The sequence below is a fragment of the Lygodium microphyllum genome, chromosome 24 (assembly GCF_053477565.2).
Source record: "Lygodium microphyllum isolate KBCC chromosome 24, Lygodium_microphyllum_v1.1.10, whole genome shotgun sequence".
Taxonomy (NCBI): domain Eukaryota; kingdom Viridiplantae; phylum Streptophyta; class Polypodiopsida; order Schizaeales; family Lygodiaceae; genus Lygodium; species Lygodium microphyllum.
In genome coordinates, this window is record NC_141158.1 from 84094907 (window position 1) to 84116297 (window position 21391).

Consider the following 21391-nt stretch of genomic DNA (forward strand, 5'->3'; position numbering starts at 1 on the left):
ATCTCCAAGGACAAGATGCTCAACACCCCTCTTTGCAGAGCTGAAAACCCCACGAACCAAAAATTGCAATTCATGTATACCTCCCGTGAAACGAGATCATAAAGCTTATATCCTTGACTAAGAGCTATAATCCACGAAATCCTCTCTTTTGGAAGCCGGCTCAAACTTATTCCACTTTTTCTTTGGGATGTGAATATAAGGATCACACCCAAATGCCCTAAAATAAGAAACATCCATTTTTTGACCAAAATAAGCCTCAAAAGGTGTCATACCAACCACGGTTGATGTGCAGGATCCATTAACGATGTGGACAGTGGTGGCCACTACTTCGGCCCATAGACACTGAGGTGTCTGTGGATCCTCCATCATAGTCCCACCATCTCGATCACATTACAGTTCTTCCACTCCAATATACCATTCTTCTAAGCTGTGTTTGCATTGGTAAACTCTTGGTGTATACCACGATCTGCACAAAACCATGCTAGCTTGTGGGAGACAAACTCCCCTTTCTTGTTGGAACAAAAGGTCTTAAGTTTCCTACCAAACTTGTTCTCCTCAAAAATCAGCCAGCCCTTAAAGTGTGAGAAAGCTTCTCACTTTAGCTCCAAGAAATATGCCCATATCATCCTGCTAAAATCATCAACAATTAGCATAAAGAATATGTGAGTGCGCAATGGAAGAGAAACACTAACACACAAAGAAGCACACACACACACACACACACACAGAAAGAGGAAGTAGAAGATGAAGGAAAAATACTGCACTTACTAAAGAACAATGTTGAATCCCTACACACAACCCAAAGTATCAATGAGGGCACCAAAAAAAGTTGATAACAATGGCAGCACCAACCATGGAGAGTTAGAGTATCGAAATATGCACCTACAAACAAAAGACTGAAGACTGAAAACTGAAGAGTCTATGTCTCTGCCAAGTGGGGGGTGTGGCTATAAATAGCCTAAACACCAAAAAATTGGCCAACCTCTTCTTGTAGTGGCAATAAATGCTGGTCACTGAAGAGAAAATTTGCCCAAATTGGGGGAGAGCCTAGAAAAATCCTAGATGACAATGACAATATCCAACATGTGTAGACAAACTAAGGAAAGCAAAAACTTGCTAAGCCGACAAATAAAGAAAATGCACCTAAACTACCAAAGCTCCTATGTCTCCGTCAAACTTTGACAAGTGTTCACAACCAGGAAAAGACAAACTGACATAACTAACATAGACAAGCTTACACCGCCTCTCACATCTTGGAAGTATCTGAAGACCCAACAACCTCTTGAGATGAAGCATAGAAGCCTTGGGCAAAGGCTTCATGAAGAGATTTGTTGTGATGCCCTCTGTGGGACAATAGGCCACCGCTAACTCGAAATCCACAATATGCTCTCGAACATAATGATATTGAACCTCAATGTGCTTCGTGCAAGCATGAAACACAAGGTTCTTTGCTAGAGCTAGAGTACTCTAGTTGTCCACACGCAGCTCCATAGGTCCAGGCTAAGGAAAGCCAATCTCGGCCAACATGCAACAAAGACAAACCGCCACCGTAGCTGTAGACCATAATGCACGATGCTCTGCCTCTGTAGAATAGGCTCCTTCTTGTTGCTCCACGAGATAACTCTTGATCCAAGGAAGAAGGCATAACCCATAGTAGACCGTTGTGAATCCACATCACTTGCCTAGTCAAAATCACTCCAACCACAGAGAGTAACCCCTTTCCATACATAATTCCATATGATCGAGTCCCTTGTAAATAACGAAACATGCGCAAAGCCGCTCTCTAATGCTCCTAAGTGTGGGTCTTCATGAAAGAAGACGACAATGCCACAACAAAAGAAATATTTGGCCGTGTAAATAAGCCAGATGAGGGAGCCAATAAGACACCTATAATAGGTGGCAATTTGTATGGGGAGCTCCAATTGCCAAAAGCTTGGACTCTAAATCCATGGGGCAAGAAATAGGCCGACAATTGGCCATACCAAACTCCAAGAGAAGCTCAAAAATGTACTTGTGTTGCAAAATAAAAATACCCTATGCTAGCTGATAGATCTCCAATTCAAGGAAAAAGTGGAGGATCCCAAGGCTCATCATGTCAAACTTCTGTCACAAAATCTCCGGAGTATGATCAACCTCGTGAGTATAGCTCCCAATAATGATAAGATCATCCACATACAAGATGAGCAATACACACTTGTTACCCTTAAGGTTGAAGTATAGGTTGGGGTTATTAACCGATCAATGGAGCCACTCTGTAGAAAATTACGATCAGTCCTCTAGTACCAATCATGAGGAGCTTGCTTCAAGCCATAGAGGGCCTTCTACAATCTGTAGACATGGTCCTCCGTCCCTTGCATAAGAAAACCTCGAGGTTGTGAAACATAAATCTCCTTCTCAAGGATACCATTCAAAAAGGAAAACTTTATATCCATCTAATAAACAAACCAACGGTGGTGGGCTGCAAGAGCCAAGATAGCCCAAATCATAGATATCCGAGCACTAGGTGCAAAAGTCTCAAAATAGTCCAAACCTACCCTTTGAGCAAACCCTTGGCAACAAGCCTTGCTTTGTGCTTGTCCAAGGAACCATCTACAAGTACTTGGTCTTATAGACCCACTTCACACCTACCACCTTCTGCTTCAAGGGATGCAGAACCAACTCCCAAGTCCAGTAACGCTCGATAGAATCAAGCTTCTCCTACATGGCTTGACGCCAAATATCCTGTGCAAGAGCCTCCTCAACTGTAGTAAGCTCACTATCACGAAGAATCTGTAACATAAGAGCATAGTTCACACAGAGTGAACTATTCCACTAGACTTGTAAGCGAGTCACTAGACTTGTAAGCGAGTTTATCTATGTGGACCTATAGGAGACGTAGGAAAGTGAGAAACACCAGAATCCTACATGAGCTGTCGATACCATTGAGGAATCCGAATTGACTCATCTTGCTACAAGGGAGGCTAAGTAGCCTCCAATATCTACAATGCACCTATTTGTGAAAGGGACTCCACCTCACCAAGGAAATGTAAATTCTTATATCAAGAAGGCTCCCCCTCTGATGTGACTGAGCATCCCTAGAAGACTCCAAAGGGGAGGCTCAAGGGGTGGAAGTATGCGACGAAGTAGAAGCGTGAAGATTTGCAACAGAGAAGTGAGCAGGTGAATGAGACTGAGAGACTGAGAGAGTACGAGCTGATTTGGGTGTACCAACAATGTATTGGTACACAAAGAATAAAATGTATTTATACTTAGGGCCCGTAAGGGTGCATTCACATGTACAACATAACAATACATATGTAAAATACACGGAGGTAAATAAAGGACCTTTACATCCCAACAACCTTCCACTTAAAGGTCCGGAGTGAACCTTTAACCAACTCCCACTAGTCGTATGCAATGCTCATGCTGAGCCTTGCCTAGACTTTTAGTGAGAACATCTGCAGGGTTGTCCTGTGTTTTGATCTTGGTCAATGTTATGAGACCATCCTCCAGAATCTGTCTGATAAAGTGATATCGCACATCAATATGCTTTGTGCGTGAATGATACATGGCATTTTTAGCCAGATACACAGCACTCTGGCTATCACATCCCAACACTGGAGTACTTATAGACATGCCGAGATCCTCCGCAAGTTTGCTCAACCATATAGCTTCCTTAGAAGCTTCAGTAGCTGATATGTATTCAGCTTCAGTAGTACTCAGTGCTACGATGTTCTGCAACCTGGAGCACCAAGAGACGGCCCCTCCAGCAACTGTAAAGACATACCCGCTAGTGGACCTGCGAGTGTCTAAGTCACCTGCCTTGTCTGCATCACAATAACCCTGCAGATTAAGTGCACCCTACCCATAGCAAATACATTTTCTTTGTGTACCCTTTAGATATCTAAGAATACACTTGACAGCCTCCCAATGTGGTTTGCCAAGATTTGACATAAACATGCTGACAACTCCCACTGCATGAGCAATGTCTGGACGAGTAGCCACCATAGCATACATAAGAGAGCCACAAGCTGATGCATAAGGGACTCCCTTCATAGCATTGGCTTCCATGTCATCTTTTGGGCTATTGGCTTTACTAAGCTTAAGGTATGGAGGTAAGGGTACTCCGAGAGGCTTAGCTTCAGCCATGTTAAATCTGTCCAGTACCTTTTCAATGTACTTTTTTTGAGATAAGAACAGCAATTTCTGTGTTCTATCCCTACGAATCCTCATGCCCAATATATGCTCTGCATTCCCCAAATCTTTCATGGAAAAAGCTGATTTCAACTGATCTTTGAGAGCATCCAAGCTAGTCTTTCTCTTCCTAGCTAGCAACATATCATCCACATACAAAACAAGTATGATAGGGCTGCCATCTGTATCCTTTTTCATATACAAACAATGATCTGCATGGCTGCGTGTAAACCCATGAGAGAGCATAAAAGTGTCAAACTTTTTGTACCACTGCCGTGGTGCTTGTTTCAGCCCATATAAGCTGCGTTTTAGTTTACACACCAACTGCTCTTTTCCAGGAACTACAAAACCCTCGGGCTGTTTCATGTAGATCTCCTCATCAATGTCACCATGCAGAAAAGTTGTTTTCACATCCATTTGGTACACCTCTAAATCCAATACAGCAGTGAGAGCAAAAAGCACACGTAGTGCGGTCATCTTCACGACAGGTGAGAAGACCTCCTGGAAGTCAATTCCTTCCTTCTGTGCATACCCTTTGGCAACCAATCTTACCTTGTACTTGGGTTTCCCATCAACTTTCTTTACTTTGTAAACCCATTTGTTTGGAAGAGGCTTTCTTCCTTTGGGCAACGACACAAGATCCCAAGTATCATTAGCATACAGAGATTTAATCTCTTCCTGCATAGCTAGCTCCCACTTATTGCTGAATTTGCATGACTTGGCCTCTTTATATGTCAGAGGCTCACCCTCATCAGTAAGCATCACATAATGCAAAGAGGGGTCATACCTATGTGGCTGCCTTCTTAGGCGTGTAGACCTGCGTACCCAATGATCTACATTCTCAGGAATCGGATCTACATCTGGAGGCATGTTATTTTCAGCATTTATTGGCTGCTGTAAGCCATTTTCAGCATGCAATTCATGCTGTACAGCACCTTCATTTTCATTTCCAGCACCTGCATTTTCACAATCAGCAAGTCTATCTTGTTGTCCATGACCTCCTTGTGCTTCTATTTGCTGTCCATCATCATCTGGCTCAAAGATAACCGGCTGATCATCAGTTTCAGCCTGTGGTACAGCACCATGAGGCTCATCATTTGAGGTAATAGATGGCTGCAAATTCTGAAATTTGACCTTTTTCATGTCTTCATCAGAGGCTAAAGTACTTTTCAGCAACTTTGCCTCATTAAACACAACATTACGGCTGCGAACAATTTTCTTAGACTGAGGTAGCCACACTCTATAGCCAAATTCACCCTCATCACCATAGCCCATGAAAATGCCTTTGGTGGATTTCAGGTCAAGTTTATTCCTCACCTCATTTCTAACATGCACAAAAGCATCACAGCCAAATATTCATAAATGGTCATATGAGGCCGGTTTGCCAGACCAAACCTCCTCAGGGATGCCATTATTTAAGGACCTGTTTGGAGAACGGTTGCAAATGTGAACCGCGGTTTTAAGTGCCTCTCCCCAAAATTCATGAGGGAGATTAGCAGTGGACAGCATGCACCGCACTCTCTCACATAGGGTCCTATTGTATCTTTCAGCCACACCATTTGAAGAAGGGCTGTAAGGGGCTGTAAGCTCCCTCTTGATTCCATCCAAGTCACAAAAGGACTTAAATTCATTAGATGTGAATTCACCCCCATTATCAGTTCTCAAGCATTTCAACTTTCTACCAGTCTAAGTGGTCACGAATGCATGAAAAGTTTTAAAAACAGCAAACACTTCACTTTTCTTTTTCAACAAATAAACCCAAATCTTCCTGGAACAATCATCAATAAAAGAGGCAAAGTATGCAGCACCACCCAACGATTTCACAGGCATGCTACATACATCAGAATGCACTAAGTCCAAGACATTTGACTTACAGGAGACACCAAAGTAAAAGGAATTTTTCATTTGCTTTCCAAACTAACAGTCATTACAAAAATCAAGTTTAGAGCCTTTTCCATCAACCCTCTTCAAAGAGGTAAGGACATCAAGTCCTTTCTGGCTCATATGGCCTGATCTCTTATGCCATAACTCCAAATGACAGCCAATTTCAGCAACTGCAAGAAACTTGCCATTCAAGGCTTTACAGTGCAGACAATACAAAGTGCCCTTCTTGGTTCCTTTAGCAATCAGCATGGAACCCCTTTTTAATTTCCACAAACCACCACCAAACAGTGTGGTGTAACCATGCAAGTCAAGCTGTCCAACAGATAGTAAACTCTTCTTAATGCCAGGCACATATCTGACATCTTTCAACACAAGTTCTTGCCTATTATCCAAAGACAAGTGTATGGTGCCAATCCCCTCAATGCTGCAAGCATGATTATTTCCAAGGTAAGCCTTGCCATAACAGCCTGCATCAAAAGTAGCAAAGCACTCCAAGCATGGAGTCACATGGAAAGAGGCACCAGAGTCTACAATCCAAGTCTGAGTGACACCATCATCAACTGACAAAAGTGCATCAATCACATCAGCCTTGGTGATCTGCATATCCTGCATGTGACATACAAGGGCATCATAATCCACTGCACATAATACATCAGCCTTTGCATCCGAGAGCTCCTCTATGACAACATTAGAGGCCACATTGGCCTTTTCCTTGCCTTTGACTGCCTCAGATGCATCTGTCTTTTCCTCTTTCTTCTTTTTGTCTCCTGCATTCTTCTTTCTCTCTTGTTCCTTCTTGCAATACCTGCAATCAAGCTTCTTGTGGCCCTTCCAACCACACTGATAGCATGTAACATCACTCTTTGCTTTTCCTTTGCTCTTGCTCCTACTTCTCTGTCCAGCATTTGCATTTTTCTTTTCAACCCTGCCTCTAACATTATAAGCTGAGTTGCTGCCTTCTCCACTAGACTTACGTCTAATTTCTTCATTCAAGATCGAACCCCTCACACCATCATATGTGAGATTGGGGTTATTACTGAGAGAAACAACCAAAGTCTCCCAAGAGTCAGGCAATGTCATGATCAAAAAGATCGCCCTCAACTTATCATCAAAATCCAAATTAGCATCCTTGAGCTGATTTAAAATACCAGTAAATGCACTCAAGTGCTCAGCTGCAGGCTTGGACTCATCCAGCCGCATATTCACCAACTTGCGCATTAAATGCACCTGATTAACAGGTGTGGTGATCTCATAGGTAGTTTTCAACTTCTCCCATATTGCATGACCAGTGTCTAAACCCTTAATGTCTGTAAAAATGTCATCAGTGACACCCATCTTTATATAAGCCACAGCCTTTTTATTGACTTTGGCCCAATCTGTCTCAGACATTTGTAAGGGTTTATCCTTCTGCAAAGCATCCTCACAATCCTTTAAGAACAATATGCCCTGCATACGATCTTTCCAAAGATCAAAACCCTGACCATCAAACCGTTTGATTTCCATCAAACTCTTAATGTCAGAGCTGGAAGAAGTTGCAGCCATTTTTATCACAAGTACAAGTGTAAATGCACTGAACTGCAAGAGCACAAAGCTAAATCAGCAAATACACTGCTGTTCTTGCATAACCAGCAATAATCCTCTGCTGTTTTTACATAAACCAGCCACTGCACAGGCAAATAATGCAGAAATTTATCAAATTCTGCAAAAAATCCCAAATTTCCAGGTCCAAATGTGCGCAAATGTCAGCCAGACTGACTCAGCTGAGCAAAATTACATCAATATATGAAAAGCCCCAATTTTTATTGGTCCAACGCCAAGAAATTTTACTCGGATGAGCAAAATTCCAACAAATTTGGCAAAATCCCGAATTTAATTGAGGTCAATGCGCACAATGTCTGCAATTTTTGACACAGATGCCACTGTCAAGCATAAACAACATCAAATCTGGGAAAAGCCCCAAATTTCCAGGCTCAAAATTGCACAAATCTGCAAACTGTGCCTGCGCACATGAACCGGGGCTTGTGTAAGTGTGAAAAATCACACAAAAGATCAAATAAACTGTCTGACCTGGTTTTTCAGGTCAGATCTGACTGCTGCTTGTCTGCGTGAGCTGTCGCCTGACGATTTTGACCTGCCGCCTGCTTGCGTGAGTTGTCGCCTGTAGTCGCCTGGTCATCGCCTGCACTCCTGCTGAAAAACGACCTGTCCCAACTGTCGCCTCAGCTGTCGCTTCACTTTCGTGAACTGCCGCCTGCAGAGAAACTGTCGCCCACACTCCTGTGAGTTGTCGCTGGTCAGACACGACCTGTGTGAGCCTGTCGCTGGTCAGACACGACCTGTGTGAGCCTGCCAGGTCAAAAACGACCTCTGTATTTCGCGCGAGCGAACACTGAAGATATCTCGCACGGACTCCGAGGAGCGCGAGCACCTTAACCGAAGCTCTGATACCAGTTGTGAGTGCGCAAATAGCAGAAGCGTGAAGATTTGCAGCAGAGAAGTGAGCAGGTGAGTGAGAGTGAGAGACCGAGAGAGTACGAGCTGATTTGGGTGTACCAACAATGTGTTGGTACACAAAGAATAAAATGTATTTATACTTAGGGCCCGTAAGGGTGCATTCACATGTACAACATAACAATACACGTGTAAAATACACGGAGGTAAATAAAGGACCTTTACATCCCAACAGTAGAGAGGAGGAGGAGGAGGAGGAGGAGGAGGAGGAGGAGGAGGAGGAGGAGGAGGAGGAGGAGGAGGAGGAGGAGGAGGAGGAGGAGGAGGAGGAGGAGGAGGAGGAGGAGGAGGAGGAGGAGGAGGAGGAGGAGGAGAAGAAGAAGAAGAAGAAGAAGAAGAAGAAGAAGAAGAAGAAGAAGAAGAAGAAGAAGAAGAAGAAGAAGACAAAGACAAAGACAAAGAAGGGGTGCTAAGAGGCAACCTGGAAGGAAGGAAAGAGTCAATAGCCATGAAGTGGTAGTGATGTAGCCCACAAAGATGAGCCTCCTGGACTTCGAGTCAAGCTTCATCTTTCTCTTTTTCTTGTCCAAATAGACAAATGCATCACATCCTCCTAGTGGCAATGACATAAGGACATGTATTTTTGAAACCTCACTTAACATGTGGATTAATTTTTAATCACATGATTAGGTAAATGTTACACATGTGAGGTGCAACTGAGATTAAAGTAAATTTACCAGCCCGAGACCCGAAGAAATCACAGAATGTCAAAGGCAAAAGTTGCTATAAGCTATGCCGCACATGTACTTGGTGGTATCTAGTGTCAGTTATTGGCCTAGGTCATCCATTTGGCCATAAGTGTTAGTTGGTGACACTAGAGAAGTGGCGTTTATGTCAAAGTGCAGCGATGTGGAAGTGTGGCACCAAGATTGAGAGAGAGTGAACACAGAGGGAAGAGAGAGAGAGAGAGAGAAGACAGTAAAACGCACAAAATCTACAGTGTAGAATGATGTATAAGAATGCAAAAATATACACGGGTGCAGAGAGAATATCTGCGTATGTCTCCGCCTTGAGGACCTCGATCTCCATCAGCCCGAATGCTATCAGTCACCAGCAGGCTGTCTCTATCAAATGTCAAATGTGTCCAAGTGCTGGACCAGATTGCTATAAATAGTAGAGGAAAAATACCAAAAAAATGACCAGAATCAGGTCGACTCCCTGAAAATGTCCGACTCCTACTGTACCTAACCAACTATGCTGACGAGGCAACTATCCAATTGATCTAGCTGTACTGCACCTGCTAACGTGGCTCCTGCAACTGCTGACATGGCACTCTGGCCGTACTACTCTACACACTGCTGTCCAAGGAATGACTCTCTAACACTCCCTCTCAGATCCTCGACAAGGCAAAGACTGAGGGATCTGGCATGTCTCCGAGGAAGAGCCTAGGGAAGCGCCTTCATGAACAAATCTGCAAGATTATCCTCCGTCTTGCAGTACTCCACATCAATGGTCCCATTCAGAAGCTTCTCACGAATGAAGTGATACTGGATCTCAATGTGCTTCGTCTGGGCATGGAATACAAGATTCCGTACTAAGGCAATGCAACTCTCATTGTCGCACTACAGAAGAGTAGGACGAGTCTGGGGGCAGCCAAGCTCCTCCAACAATCTCTGAAGCCACACAACCTCACATGTGGTGGAAAACGCAACCCGATACTCCACCTCAGTAGAAGAAAGGGCTACCGTGGGCTGCTTTTTGCTATTCCACAGATAACACCTGTACCCAAGGTAAAACAATAGCCTGTAGCAGACCGCCGGTGGTCCACATCGCCAGCCCAATCCAAGTTGCTCCAGCTTGCAAGAACAAGATCGGAAGTATCTGTACCTGTTAGATAAGAAATCCCTAAGTCAGAGGTCCCCCTCAAATACCGAAGAGCCCTCAAGGCAGCCTGCCAATGCACCTGCTGGGGTTCACTCATGAACCGTGCCAAAAGACCCACAACAAAACAAAGATCAACAGAAGTGTTGAGTAGCCAAATCAAGGATCCACTCAACTGAGGGTAGCGGGAAGCATCCGTCACGGGAGAATCTGAGTGTGAAGTGGCCTTCCAGTGCGGATACATAGGAGTAGAAATGGTCCAACAAGTCTCCATCTCAAAAGTGACCAAGAGCTCCTGAATGTATCTCTACTGAGAGATGAAAATCCCCCTTTGAGACTGATAAATCTCGTGACCCAAGAAAAAATGAAGAAGCCCCAAATCCGTCATCTCGAAAGTCTAATGTAAAGTTGTCTTGGTCTCTTGGACCTTCTGTGCATGGTCACCTGTAAGAATCAAATCATCAACATACAACACAAACAACCACGACCAGCCTCGGAAGTGTGTACATAAAGCTGCGGATCAGCCTTGGAGCACCGATATCCCAACTTTGATTGAAGAAACGAGTTAATCTTCTCATTCCATGCACGCAGAGCATGCTTGAGGCCATACAAGGCCTTCTTCAACCTATAAACTTTCCCATCCGAGGATCCAAAGCCAAGAGGTTGCTCTACATAGATCTCCTCCTGCAAGTCATCATTGAGAAAGGCTGACTTCACATCCAACTGATAGACAGGCCATCTCCTATGGCCAGCCAAGGCAAGAACAGCTCGAATAGTCGCCATACGAGCAGTGGGGGCAAAAGTATCATGGAAGTCAATGCCTAGGCACTAATCAAAACCTTTAGCAACAAGGCAAGTCTTGTGCTTGTCCAAAGAACAGTCGCTAAGGTACATGGGCTTGAAGACCCACTTGACACCAATCACCTTGTTGTGAGAGGGACGAGGCACAAGGGACCAAGTGCCATTCCTCTCAATAGCCTCCAACTCGGCTTCCATAGCCTTCTGCCAATAGTCAGATTGCAAAGCCTCCTTCACAGAAGTGAGCTCTTAATCCTACATAACATGGATCATCAAACAATAGTTAGAGCAAACAAGCTCCATAGAATGTGTTCAATTCCTTCGTGACCTCCACGGTCCATCCAGCGGTTCCCACTGCTCAGGGACCCCCTCAATCCCTGAACCTCGGATTGTGTCACCGGCCCAACGAGGAGGAGGCCGGACCTCTCCCCGCAGTCACTCTCCATTTGCTAAAGACTTGGATACATCCACCGACGGAAGCTCCACTGAGGGGACTAGTGTAAAGGAAGACTCTAAATCATAAGAAGAACCTCCACCAAGAGGCTCTGGCTCCAAAGGAACTGTCTCGAGAGCCCAACTCTTATTAGCATTTGAGTCATCCCTTGGACAGGCTGTGTTAGGGTTTCTACACAATTAGGGTTTGGTATAGCAAACAGATTACAAAGCCACGTCAGCAGCAGAAAGAGTACAGTGCCACATCAGCAGCCAGCCACGTCAGCAGATTGCGCAAGTGCCACGTGGCAGCCTGCAATGCAGTCAGACAGTTTTTTTGGCATTATTTTATTGCAATCAGCTGCATTTAATGCAGCCCACCTGTTCATTTTATGCCTTTTATTTTCTCCTTTATATAGCAGTCCTCCAGCACATTGTTGCCACATTATTCAATGATTTCAGATTCTGATCTTGAGATCTATTAGCTAAGACAGACTATGCTCGGGGCTGACGGAGATCAAGGTCATCAAGTCAGAGACATATGCAGATATTTCCTCTATCCCCTTGTGTATTTCTGCACTCTTATACAGCATACTACACCGCAGATTTTCTGCATTTACACTGTCTCCTTTTCTCTCTCTCTGTCTCTCTCTTCTCTCTATGTTCACTCTCTCTCTGTCTTTGTCCTACGCTTCCGCATCGCTGCACTCTGACATGGTATCAGAGCGGTGAAGATGGACTGACTGAGGCCTGAACCTATCTGAAGAGGAGATTTCAGCACGACACAAGGCTGCGTTTTCAGGATTCGAGGGCGTGTGGGAGGGCTACGCATCAGATCAAGGCTGAAGCGAGCGTGGGCGTGCAGGAAAGGAGTCTAATCGGTGAATTTGCTGCAGGTTATTGCTGTTCGAAGGGAAGGAAGGCTGCGTTTGAGGCCTTCCATTGCAGATTTTACCTTTTCATCGCCTCCGACGGGTGAAGAATGTTTGGGCAGTGGAGGAATCAGTCCTAGAAGGCTGCATTTTCACAATCAGAGGGGGCTGTTTGAGCGTTTGTGCAGGTATTGTAGGTTAACATGTCTACAGAGACTGATTTGGAGTTCCAGTTGATCATGGACAGGAAGGTGCCTGTCCTACCGGCTCTTCCAACGGATCAAAAGCTTGATGGTGACAATTACCGCATCTAGCGGGTAATGACGTTGGCCATTCTAGAGTCTTATGATTTGGCACAACTGGTGATGGAGGAGATTAGCAGACCCTCAGTGATGGAAGAGTCCAAACTCTCTTCAAGCACTTGACATTGGCTCGTGAGATATGGCTGGAGCTCAACCAGATGTACAACCGGATGACCCTGATGAAGAGGGTTTCTTTGGAGGTGCAGATGCGGACCTTGTCCGTGAATAAGTCTTCTTCGCTTCGAGAATACATCAACAAGCTTCGGCAGCTTCAAATGCAGTTTCAAAATGCGGGGAAGCCTATTTCCTCCAAAGACATGGCGATCACTTTACTATCCCAGTTGCCGCCACGATTCGGTACTTTTTATTCCGCTCTTATTGCATCAGGGCGGGAGTCGACTCTTCAGTGGGAAGAGTTGGTTCCTATGGTCTTGGACCAGGAGGAACAATTGAAGGGACAGAATGTTTCCAAATCGGAGGCATTGGTTGGTCAAGCCTCTCAAAAGAAGGGAAAGGACCAAAAGAGAAGAAGGAGGACAACAAATCCAAGAAGGACGAGGAGAAGGAATTGACTTGCCATATTTGTGGAAAGACTGGTCACTGAAAGAAGAATTGCCCCGACAAAGACAAGAAGGATACCAAGAAGAAGGACACGAAGGACTCTGGAGCGGTGATTGCACCCTCATCAGCTACTTTTCCACACTTAGCAGTCATTGAGGACTCTACACCGACAACTTCTGATATTGCGATGACAACTCCCCAGGCTCGAGAGTGGATTGTGGACAGTAGTGCCTCACGGCACATGACTCCTTCCATTGGTGTTGCCCATGTGCGACCTTCACGTAGGCAGATTCACATTGGAGACAACTCTTCTGTGTCTATTGCTGCATGGGGTGAGATGCAGCTTATTCCAGATGGAAGTGGTGGTACCCACACCTCTGAGGTGTTGCATGTGCCAGGATTGGAGTATCATTTACTTTCGGTTCATAAGATTTGTGCTCTTGGCCTCTTGGTGGAGTTTAACAGTGATACTATTCGGGTCCTTGATCGTGGATCGAGGAAGGTTCTCTCTGCAGGATATGAGGAGAATGGAGTCTACAAATTGAAGTCTTCTTCAGCTCTTACTTCTCTTTTTCTTACTTCTCAGACATATTCCGAGCTATGGCATGCTCGATTTGGCCACCTGAACTACGAGTACCTTCGGAAGGCGTCGCGAGGGTCATTTGTCCAAGGCTTGCCGAACATAGTGGTGAGCCATCAGCCGTGTGTCTCCTGCATTTGTGGAAAACTGCATCAGGATGCGATTCCCAACAAAGCTTCTAGGCAGTCTACTTCACCCATGGAGCTTGTATCTATGGATCTTTGTGGCGATGAGGACTGACTCCCTAAAGGGGAGCTTGTACTTCATGTTGATCGTAGATGACTACAGCAAGATGACTTGGACCACTTTGAAGTCAGAGGCTTTCTCTCATTTCAAGGATTGGCTTCTCTTTGAGGAGAACCGTTCTGGCTGACGACTGAAGACCTTGCGTTCAGACAAGGGGGGTGAATTTATGAGTTTGCTCGTTTTTGTGCAGATAGGGGCATTCACCAGGAGTTTGCTAACACCAACACTCCCCAAGAGAATGGCATTTTGGAGCAGAAGAACCGAAGTGTGATCGAGATGGCGCCCACCATGATGAAGCACTGACAGACACCTTAGTTTCTCTGGGCTGAGACAGTGGCTACCGCAATTCACATCCTTAATCGATCTCCCACTTCGGCCGTTGACAGGATGACACCTTTTAAGGCTTACTTCGAGACTAAGTCTGATGTCCCTTATTTCAGGATCTTTGGGTGTGACGCTTATGTGCACATTCCGAAGACGCAGCGTGATAAGTTCGAGGCGGCTTCCTGACGACAGGTTTTTGTTAGCTATAGCTCCCAGTCCCAAGGTTATCGTTTGTTTGATCCTGTCACATGAAATGTCTACACGAGCCGAGATGTGCGGTTCGTGGAAATTCCGGCCACAGAGGGGGGTAAGGAGCACCCCGTCCTTGGAGATCTAGGGGAGAGTAGGGCTCCCGAGACAATTCCTTTGGAGCCAAAGCCTCTTGATGGAGATTCTTCTTCCGATTGAGAGTCTTCTCTTCCACTAGTAACCCCCGAGAAGCTTCCGCCGGTGGATGTTCCTGAGTCTTCAGCAGATGGAGAGCGATGGGGAGAGGTTCGTACTCCTTGTTGGGCCTGTGGCACCCTCCAAGATTCAAGGATTGAGAGGATCCTTGAGGAGTGGGAACTGCAAGATGGACCGCGGAGGTCACAAAGGAACCAGACACATTTTTCGGAGCTTGTTTGCTCTAACTATTGTTTACTGACCCGTGTTATGCAGGATCGAGAGTCCACTTCAGTGAAGGAGGCTTTGCAATCTGATCATTGGCGGAAGGCCATGGAAGCCAAGTTGGAGGCTATTGAGAGGAATGGCACTTGGTCTCTTGTGCCTCATCCCTCTCACAAGAAGGTGATTGGTGTCAAGTGGATCTTCAAGACCAAGTACCTTAGCCATGGTTCTTTGGACAAGCACAAGGCTCGCCTAGTTGCTAAAGGTTTTGCTCAGCGCCCAGGCATTGATTTCCATGATATTTTTGCCCCCACTGCTCGTATGGCGACTATTCGAGCTGTTCTTGCCTTGGCTGGCCATAGGAGATGGCATGTTTATCAGTTGGACAAGAAGTCGGCCTTTCTGAATGGTGACTTGTAGGAGGAGATCTATGTAGAGCAGCCTCTTAGCTTTGGATTCTCGGACGGGAAAGTTCACAAGTTGAAGAAGGCCTTGTATGCCCTCAAGCAGGCTCCGCGTGCATGGAACGAGAAGATTGACTTGTTTCTTCAGTCGAAGTTGGGATATCTGCGCTCCAAGGCCAATCCGCAGCTTTATGTGCACACTTTCGCAGTTGGTCGTGTGTTGTTTGTGTTATATGTTGATAATTTGATTTTGACAAGGAATCATGCACAGAAGGTCCAAGAGACCAAGACAACTTTACATCAGACTTTTGAGATGACAGATTTGGAGCTTCTTCACTTCTTCTTGGGTCACAAGATTTATCACTCTCAAAGGGGGATTTTCATCTCTCAACAAAGGTACATTTAGGAGCTCTTGGTGACTTTTGAGATGGAGACCTTTGAGATGGATTTTCTAAGCACTAGAATAATTATCAAATTAATATTCTAAAAATCCATTTAATAAGTTGGATAATGCTAGAAAATGGGATTAGAAGGCTATCACTTAGCAAAACTTGCCCATGCAAGTGGAAAAAACGTTTTTAGGGGCTAGTGGAAGTCTATTCCAACCATTGTGAAAGAGGAGGGAGGCCGTTAGAGAGCAAGGAAATTGTGCTGATGTGATTCGCAACCACCATGGACCAATTCTACAAGTGAGCAATTTGGAGCCCTCCAAGAGCAGGTGACAACAATCCAAGGTCCTTCTAATGCGAGTGACAACATACAAGAGGGAGCAGCAGTCTTTCTAGTGGTCATAAGCTGTAGATGATAGCTTCCATGTCAAAACTACATCGATTCATTCGCGTCAAAATTCTCTTCTCTCTTTATCTGTGTTTGTGTTTTTTGCATTTTGAGTTTTGAGTTTGCATTTTGTATTTAGGATTTGCATATATTACATTACTATTTGAGTTACTATGTTTTAGTTGTGTTCCTACATTCTATATTTTCTTAGTACAAACCCTAGCATATCTTCACACAAAGGGAGAATCATCCTCTTATTCATATATAGCAGTAGTAATTATGAGGTATATAAGGGGGACAAGGCTACCAGCAGTATGCTACACTTCAAGCTTTAAACCCTATGCAACCCTGCACGCTCTCCAGCTCCAAGTCAAGGAGTACACCAGTTGTCCAATCCTCAAGACGGTTCGTTACAACCCACAATTTCATCATAGTTTGGTACTAATAAGTACGAACACTTGCTTGGACTAACCAGTTTCACTAACTAGCCAACCTATCCAATTTATGCAATCAATGTATGCACATGGTAGTGAGCTGCCAACCAATCCGACCCATCCAATTGGTGCAATTACACATTGTGTGGTAGACATTCCAAAACTAACCCAACTACTAACCGATATCCACATTTAGTTAATCCACAAAATAGTGTTTTGTAGAAGATTCAAAGGCTCTATAGGAGGTTGGCACCCGTAGACTCTCAAAAATGGCATATGCTTGGTAGAAGCATGAACTGTATCATTAATCACATGCTCCTATTCCATTGAGAGTGGAAGTGTGAACTAGTTGTTACACAATTGGACATCACAAATTGATACTTGCAACATTAGCCATTGACCACCAGTCCTTTGGTCACTAGGTGTGACTATGTCCTCCAAGTTAGGACAATTAAAGATCCTCATAATGCAAACACACTCATGGTGCTTTAAGATTCAAATAAATAAATTCTATAAATAAGACTTGACACTCATCGCAACATCTCTCATAAGATTACACTTGGACTCAAGTCCCTAGGCAACTCACCCACATAGGACAATGTTATGGGCTGATGGTATGGGACATCAATTCTTGTGATGGAGCTTGGCCCAACATGTTGTTGGACCCAACCTCTAAACAAGCCCGTTTCAGCTCTATGGCAATGAGGTGAACTTGATGTCCATTCTCTATGTTTCACTTAATGCTTATACAACTTGTATTGTGCCATGCATGCAGGTTGAAGATCTAAGGGGAATTACATTGGTATCAAAAGCAACTTACTCTCTATCATGAGACATGACAACATGCACAAAACTACTAGAAGCTCATGGGAGCATAATGTTCCATGCTCAATGGGTCTACTGACTCTACCCCACTCCTGCATAGGATGGTGTGAAACACTTACTAGAAGAAAAAGTAGGGATGAGAAATACAAGTGCAGTATGCTAGGTTTTGCTTTGAGAAAACACAAAATGTAGGAAAATGACTAAGGAGATGAATCCTGAATGCAATAACCACCAATTGAAGCAAAGACTGATGAACAAAAGTATTGAAAACACAAAAATGATCAGATGTAGATGAAAGTGCAAATCAAGTTGATGTCAAAAAGTGATCAAAATTTGAAAATGCAGCAAATGGCAGCTGCAATGATGGCATAGCAGTTAGGGCAACTTGATTAGTAATCACCAAAAACAGACCAATAGCCAAGCGAAGCTGAAGAATGGCTAGAACTCTAAATGCAACTTGATTTGATGATGGCAACAAGTTGCCCCAATGACCAGTAGGCTAGGCGACTCCAAGATGAAGCAAGCACAGTTGTCACAAGGACATGAGATTTTAGTGCTTTGCTTCGCATTTGATTAAAAGTTAATCAAATGTGCTAATGTGACTTGCACATGTGAGGTGCAAGTCAATTATTTCACAGTGTGGGACCCAGGACCCCAAGATATTAGTTGGTGCCAAAGGCAACAATTGTAATAAGTTATGCCTGACTTACACCTCACATATGCGAGTCACATTAGCACACCCATTTTTTCTATTGTATCACCATTCACACAATTCACTTTTCCTTCACACACCAATGTGACATCTCACATCACATTGGGGGGTTCTTTAAACATAGGTATAACCTCTAGGACCTCTTTATCTTCCCACATCCGAGTGGTGCAAATGCACCTATGGGGGAGACTCGATCTCCATGTCACACACTTTCGGGTTTTTTCTCGCACAAAATATCCTCCCAAGAAATCCCAAGTATGGTTTAGTTTGGTACAATAGTTTGGCCACATGGCCATACCTAGAGGCCCTTCTAGTTAGGTTCTAGTATCCCAACCAACAATTGGTTGAAGTTATCTAGTTCCAACACCTCCTCCATCGGCACCTTATGAAAACCCTCATCCCAATTTTGCCTATCCATCTCATACACCCTTTTATTCTCCTTACCCCTATTTCCTAAGGCCTCATAGTTCTTCATCCTCATCAATCAAACATGCATTCACTTACAAAACTCATTTCAACAATTCTAATGATCAAATTTGATGAGGCATGTCTTAGACTCACACAACTTGTGGGACATTGTAAAGAGGTTAAAATCCCAACCATGCCCTCACCTTGTTCCATGTGAGGTTGTCCGTTCTTGGAAGGAATCTAATGCCTCAACCATCATTGAGTTAATGCAAGGTTTAGACTTCCAGCCGGTGCAAAGACACTAAAATGCTGCTTTGAAAGCAGTGACCATCCATCTCCTTAACTATTATTGAATTCCAGCCGGCATTTTAAGGCCATGACAATATTCCAAATGGTAATCCAGAATTCCAGCCAGTGCAAATACACTAAAACGCTCTTTTGTGTGGGCAGTGGATCTAACTCCTTATCTACTACTGATTGTAAAAAAGCACTTGGCCCTTACCTACTCGTCCTGAGAACAAGCCTATGATGAGCTCGGCCGAGGAGTAAGCAACATTGAGAACGATGAGCATCATGAGCCTGCGTGCACCTCCGCGGTTGCCTGATTTCAATGCATTCCACGCCTGGCTAAAAAAGTCATTCGGCTGTTGCCTGAGCTTCTGCGCTGCAACATCCTCCTGGTAATCCGAGCCCTTGGCGGCCACAAACTGGCCCTTCCAGACGTCTTCATTCGTTTGGAAGGCCCCAAGGGTTCGGGGGCGGTCCATGGAGACTATGCGGGTGAGAGCACGCCGGGACTTGGGATCCTGCGACTGGAAGGATGAGATGCAGGGGAGGGATGGGAAGGAAGGGGACGACAATGATGCGGCCGGGGGCGTGAAGCCGAAGGATGACTGGCGGGAGAAGGCTGCAGCAGGGGGGCGGTGGTGCAGGGTTTGGAGGTGCGGTCGGCCATGGCTGAGGGAGGAGGAGGAAGAGGGGGAGGTGGAGGTGGAGGCGGAGGTGGAGGGGAGAGGGAGGGGAGGTGAAAGGGGTAAACTGTGGAATGTCTCTGATGATGCTGGTGGTGGTGACGGTGGGATGGTGGTTCTCGGTGGCTGAGCGGCAAATGGTGACGACGGCGCTGCAGATGGGACCTCCTCCGCCATGGCCGCCGGAAAGGAAGGTGCTGAGGAACCAGAGTTTTAAACGTTCTGGGAGATCGCCTACAAATTCTTCGATGAACTTGGTTCGTTTTGTCGAGGTCTCGCAAACTCGCCTGCTCCACCCTGTCCGCCTTGCTCCGACTCAAAGACCCATAGCCCACCAATATAGTGTCATCTAACAATCCTCCTTGTTTTAGATGGCTGGTATCTAAAGTTGAAAGCAAGATATCCAAGTATTCCAACCTGCCTTTAAGTTTTGGTACCAAGCTTATGGTGCTTGACGGAATACTTTCACCAGCAGTCATGTCCGTTGCTTCTATTACCCCATTTGCAAAATCTCAGTGGGAAAAGGTAGCGGTGATGTTCGTTGCTTCTATTACCCCATTTGCAAAATCTCAGTGGGAAAAGGTGGACAGGATGCTGAGGGAACTTCTATGGAAATACGGGGGGAAAGAGAGAATGCATAGTATCTCTTAGGAGTGGATCACCACTGAAATTACTGATGGGGGCCTTGCTTTTGAACCCATAAAGGACAAGGCTGAAAGGATGCTCTTTAAACTACTTCTACGACTTGAATCTAACGAGCCCTGGGCCATTATTATCAAAGGTGCTATTATAATGGCAAGAATCGACGGTGACAAGGGATTAAATCTTGGCCAGGAAGATAGGATCCTTGCAGTTGAGTATCAGATGAAGTTCAAAGGTTACCCCACTGTCCACAAATTACTTGAGGTGTGAAGGAAGCAGCTTAGACTGTGTAACGTGTCCCCTAGTATCATCCAAGACACATCTTAGCAGTCCATCGGAAAGGATGTCTAGAAAACTCCGCCCGGCACTCCCAAGGAATGTTACAGGTTTTGCGATCTAGGTCTTCCCGCGTTTGCCACGTAGCGGAAGTATCCTGGCCGTTTCCCACTTAGGATCGACCGGAATTAGGGTTTTCCTGTTTGCTCAGTAGCTAACAGCAACTAGTGTCAGACCCGAGCGAACTACTTTACGCAGAAACGTCAGGTCCGAAGCGGATTCACGTTGCACTTGGTTCAAGGAGAATGGGAAACGAGAGGGATGCAAGGCTCAACCTCTCTGCCATAAGGCCTAGTCCCATTCCGTTCCCCTAAAACAGCGTAAATCGGTTAAGACGTAACTCTAGGTCATCGTTCTCGTTATTCGTTTTGATGATGATGATCATCCCACTGTTCTTCGAGATTTTTGAGAAAAGTTCCCAGCTAACCGGGACCACCCAACCGTAGGACGGACCCATGGCCCATCCTCCGCACTTTCCTCGGTTTGTTTTAGTTACGTAATTATCTAACACATTAATTTGACATATAACAATCAGCTTCTTTAATTAACCCTGTTAAGCACTAGTTCCTTCACGTAATCTTATCACGTGACATAGAAAAACAATATCAAGCAAGTTCTTTTAACATTTCATCATTTTATCTTTGAAATACAAGGAGTTCCGCCCGTAGGCTTGTCCATAATCTGCCCGAAGGCTATCTAGTAATCTCCAGGGATCACTATTCCAAGCTTCCGCCCGTCAACTAGTATGCGGGCCTCGAGATCCAATCCC

General features: G+C 44.9%; 1 protein-coding gene across 2 annotated transcripts in view; it reads right to left on the reverse strand.

The window, feature by feature from the left end:
• The window catches only part of LOC148015306 (Cation efflux family protein), a 42742-nt gene extending 22753 nt beyond the window's left edge, over positions 1-19989 (reverse strand). The window contains exon 1 of one of the 2 annotated variants that reach the window (XM_087665121.1): positions 19176-19989. In XM_087665121.1, the coding sequence (XP_087521247.1) occupies positions 19176-19821 (646 nt within the window). In that variant the 5' untranslated portion in view covers positions 19822-19989. The remainder of the gene's footprint in view (positions 1-19175) is intronic. The other variant, XM_087665120.1, reaches the window with a different exon arrangement.
• Positions 19990-21391: the final 1402 nt, after the last annotated feature.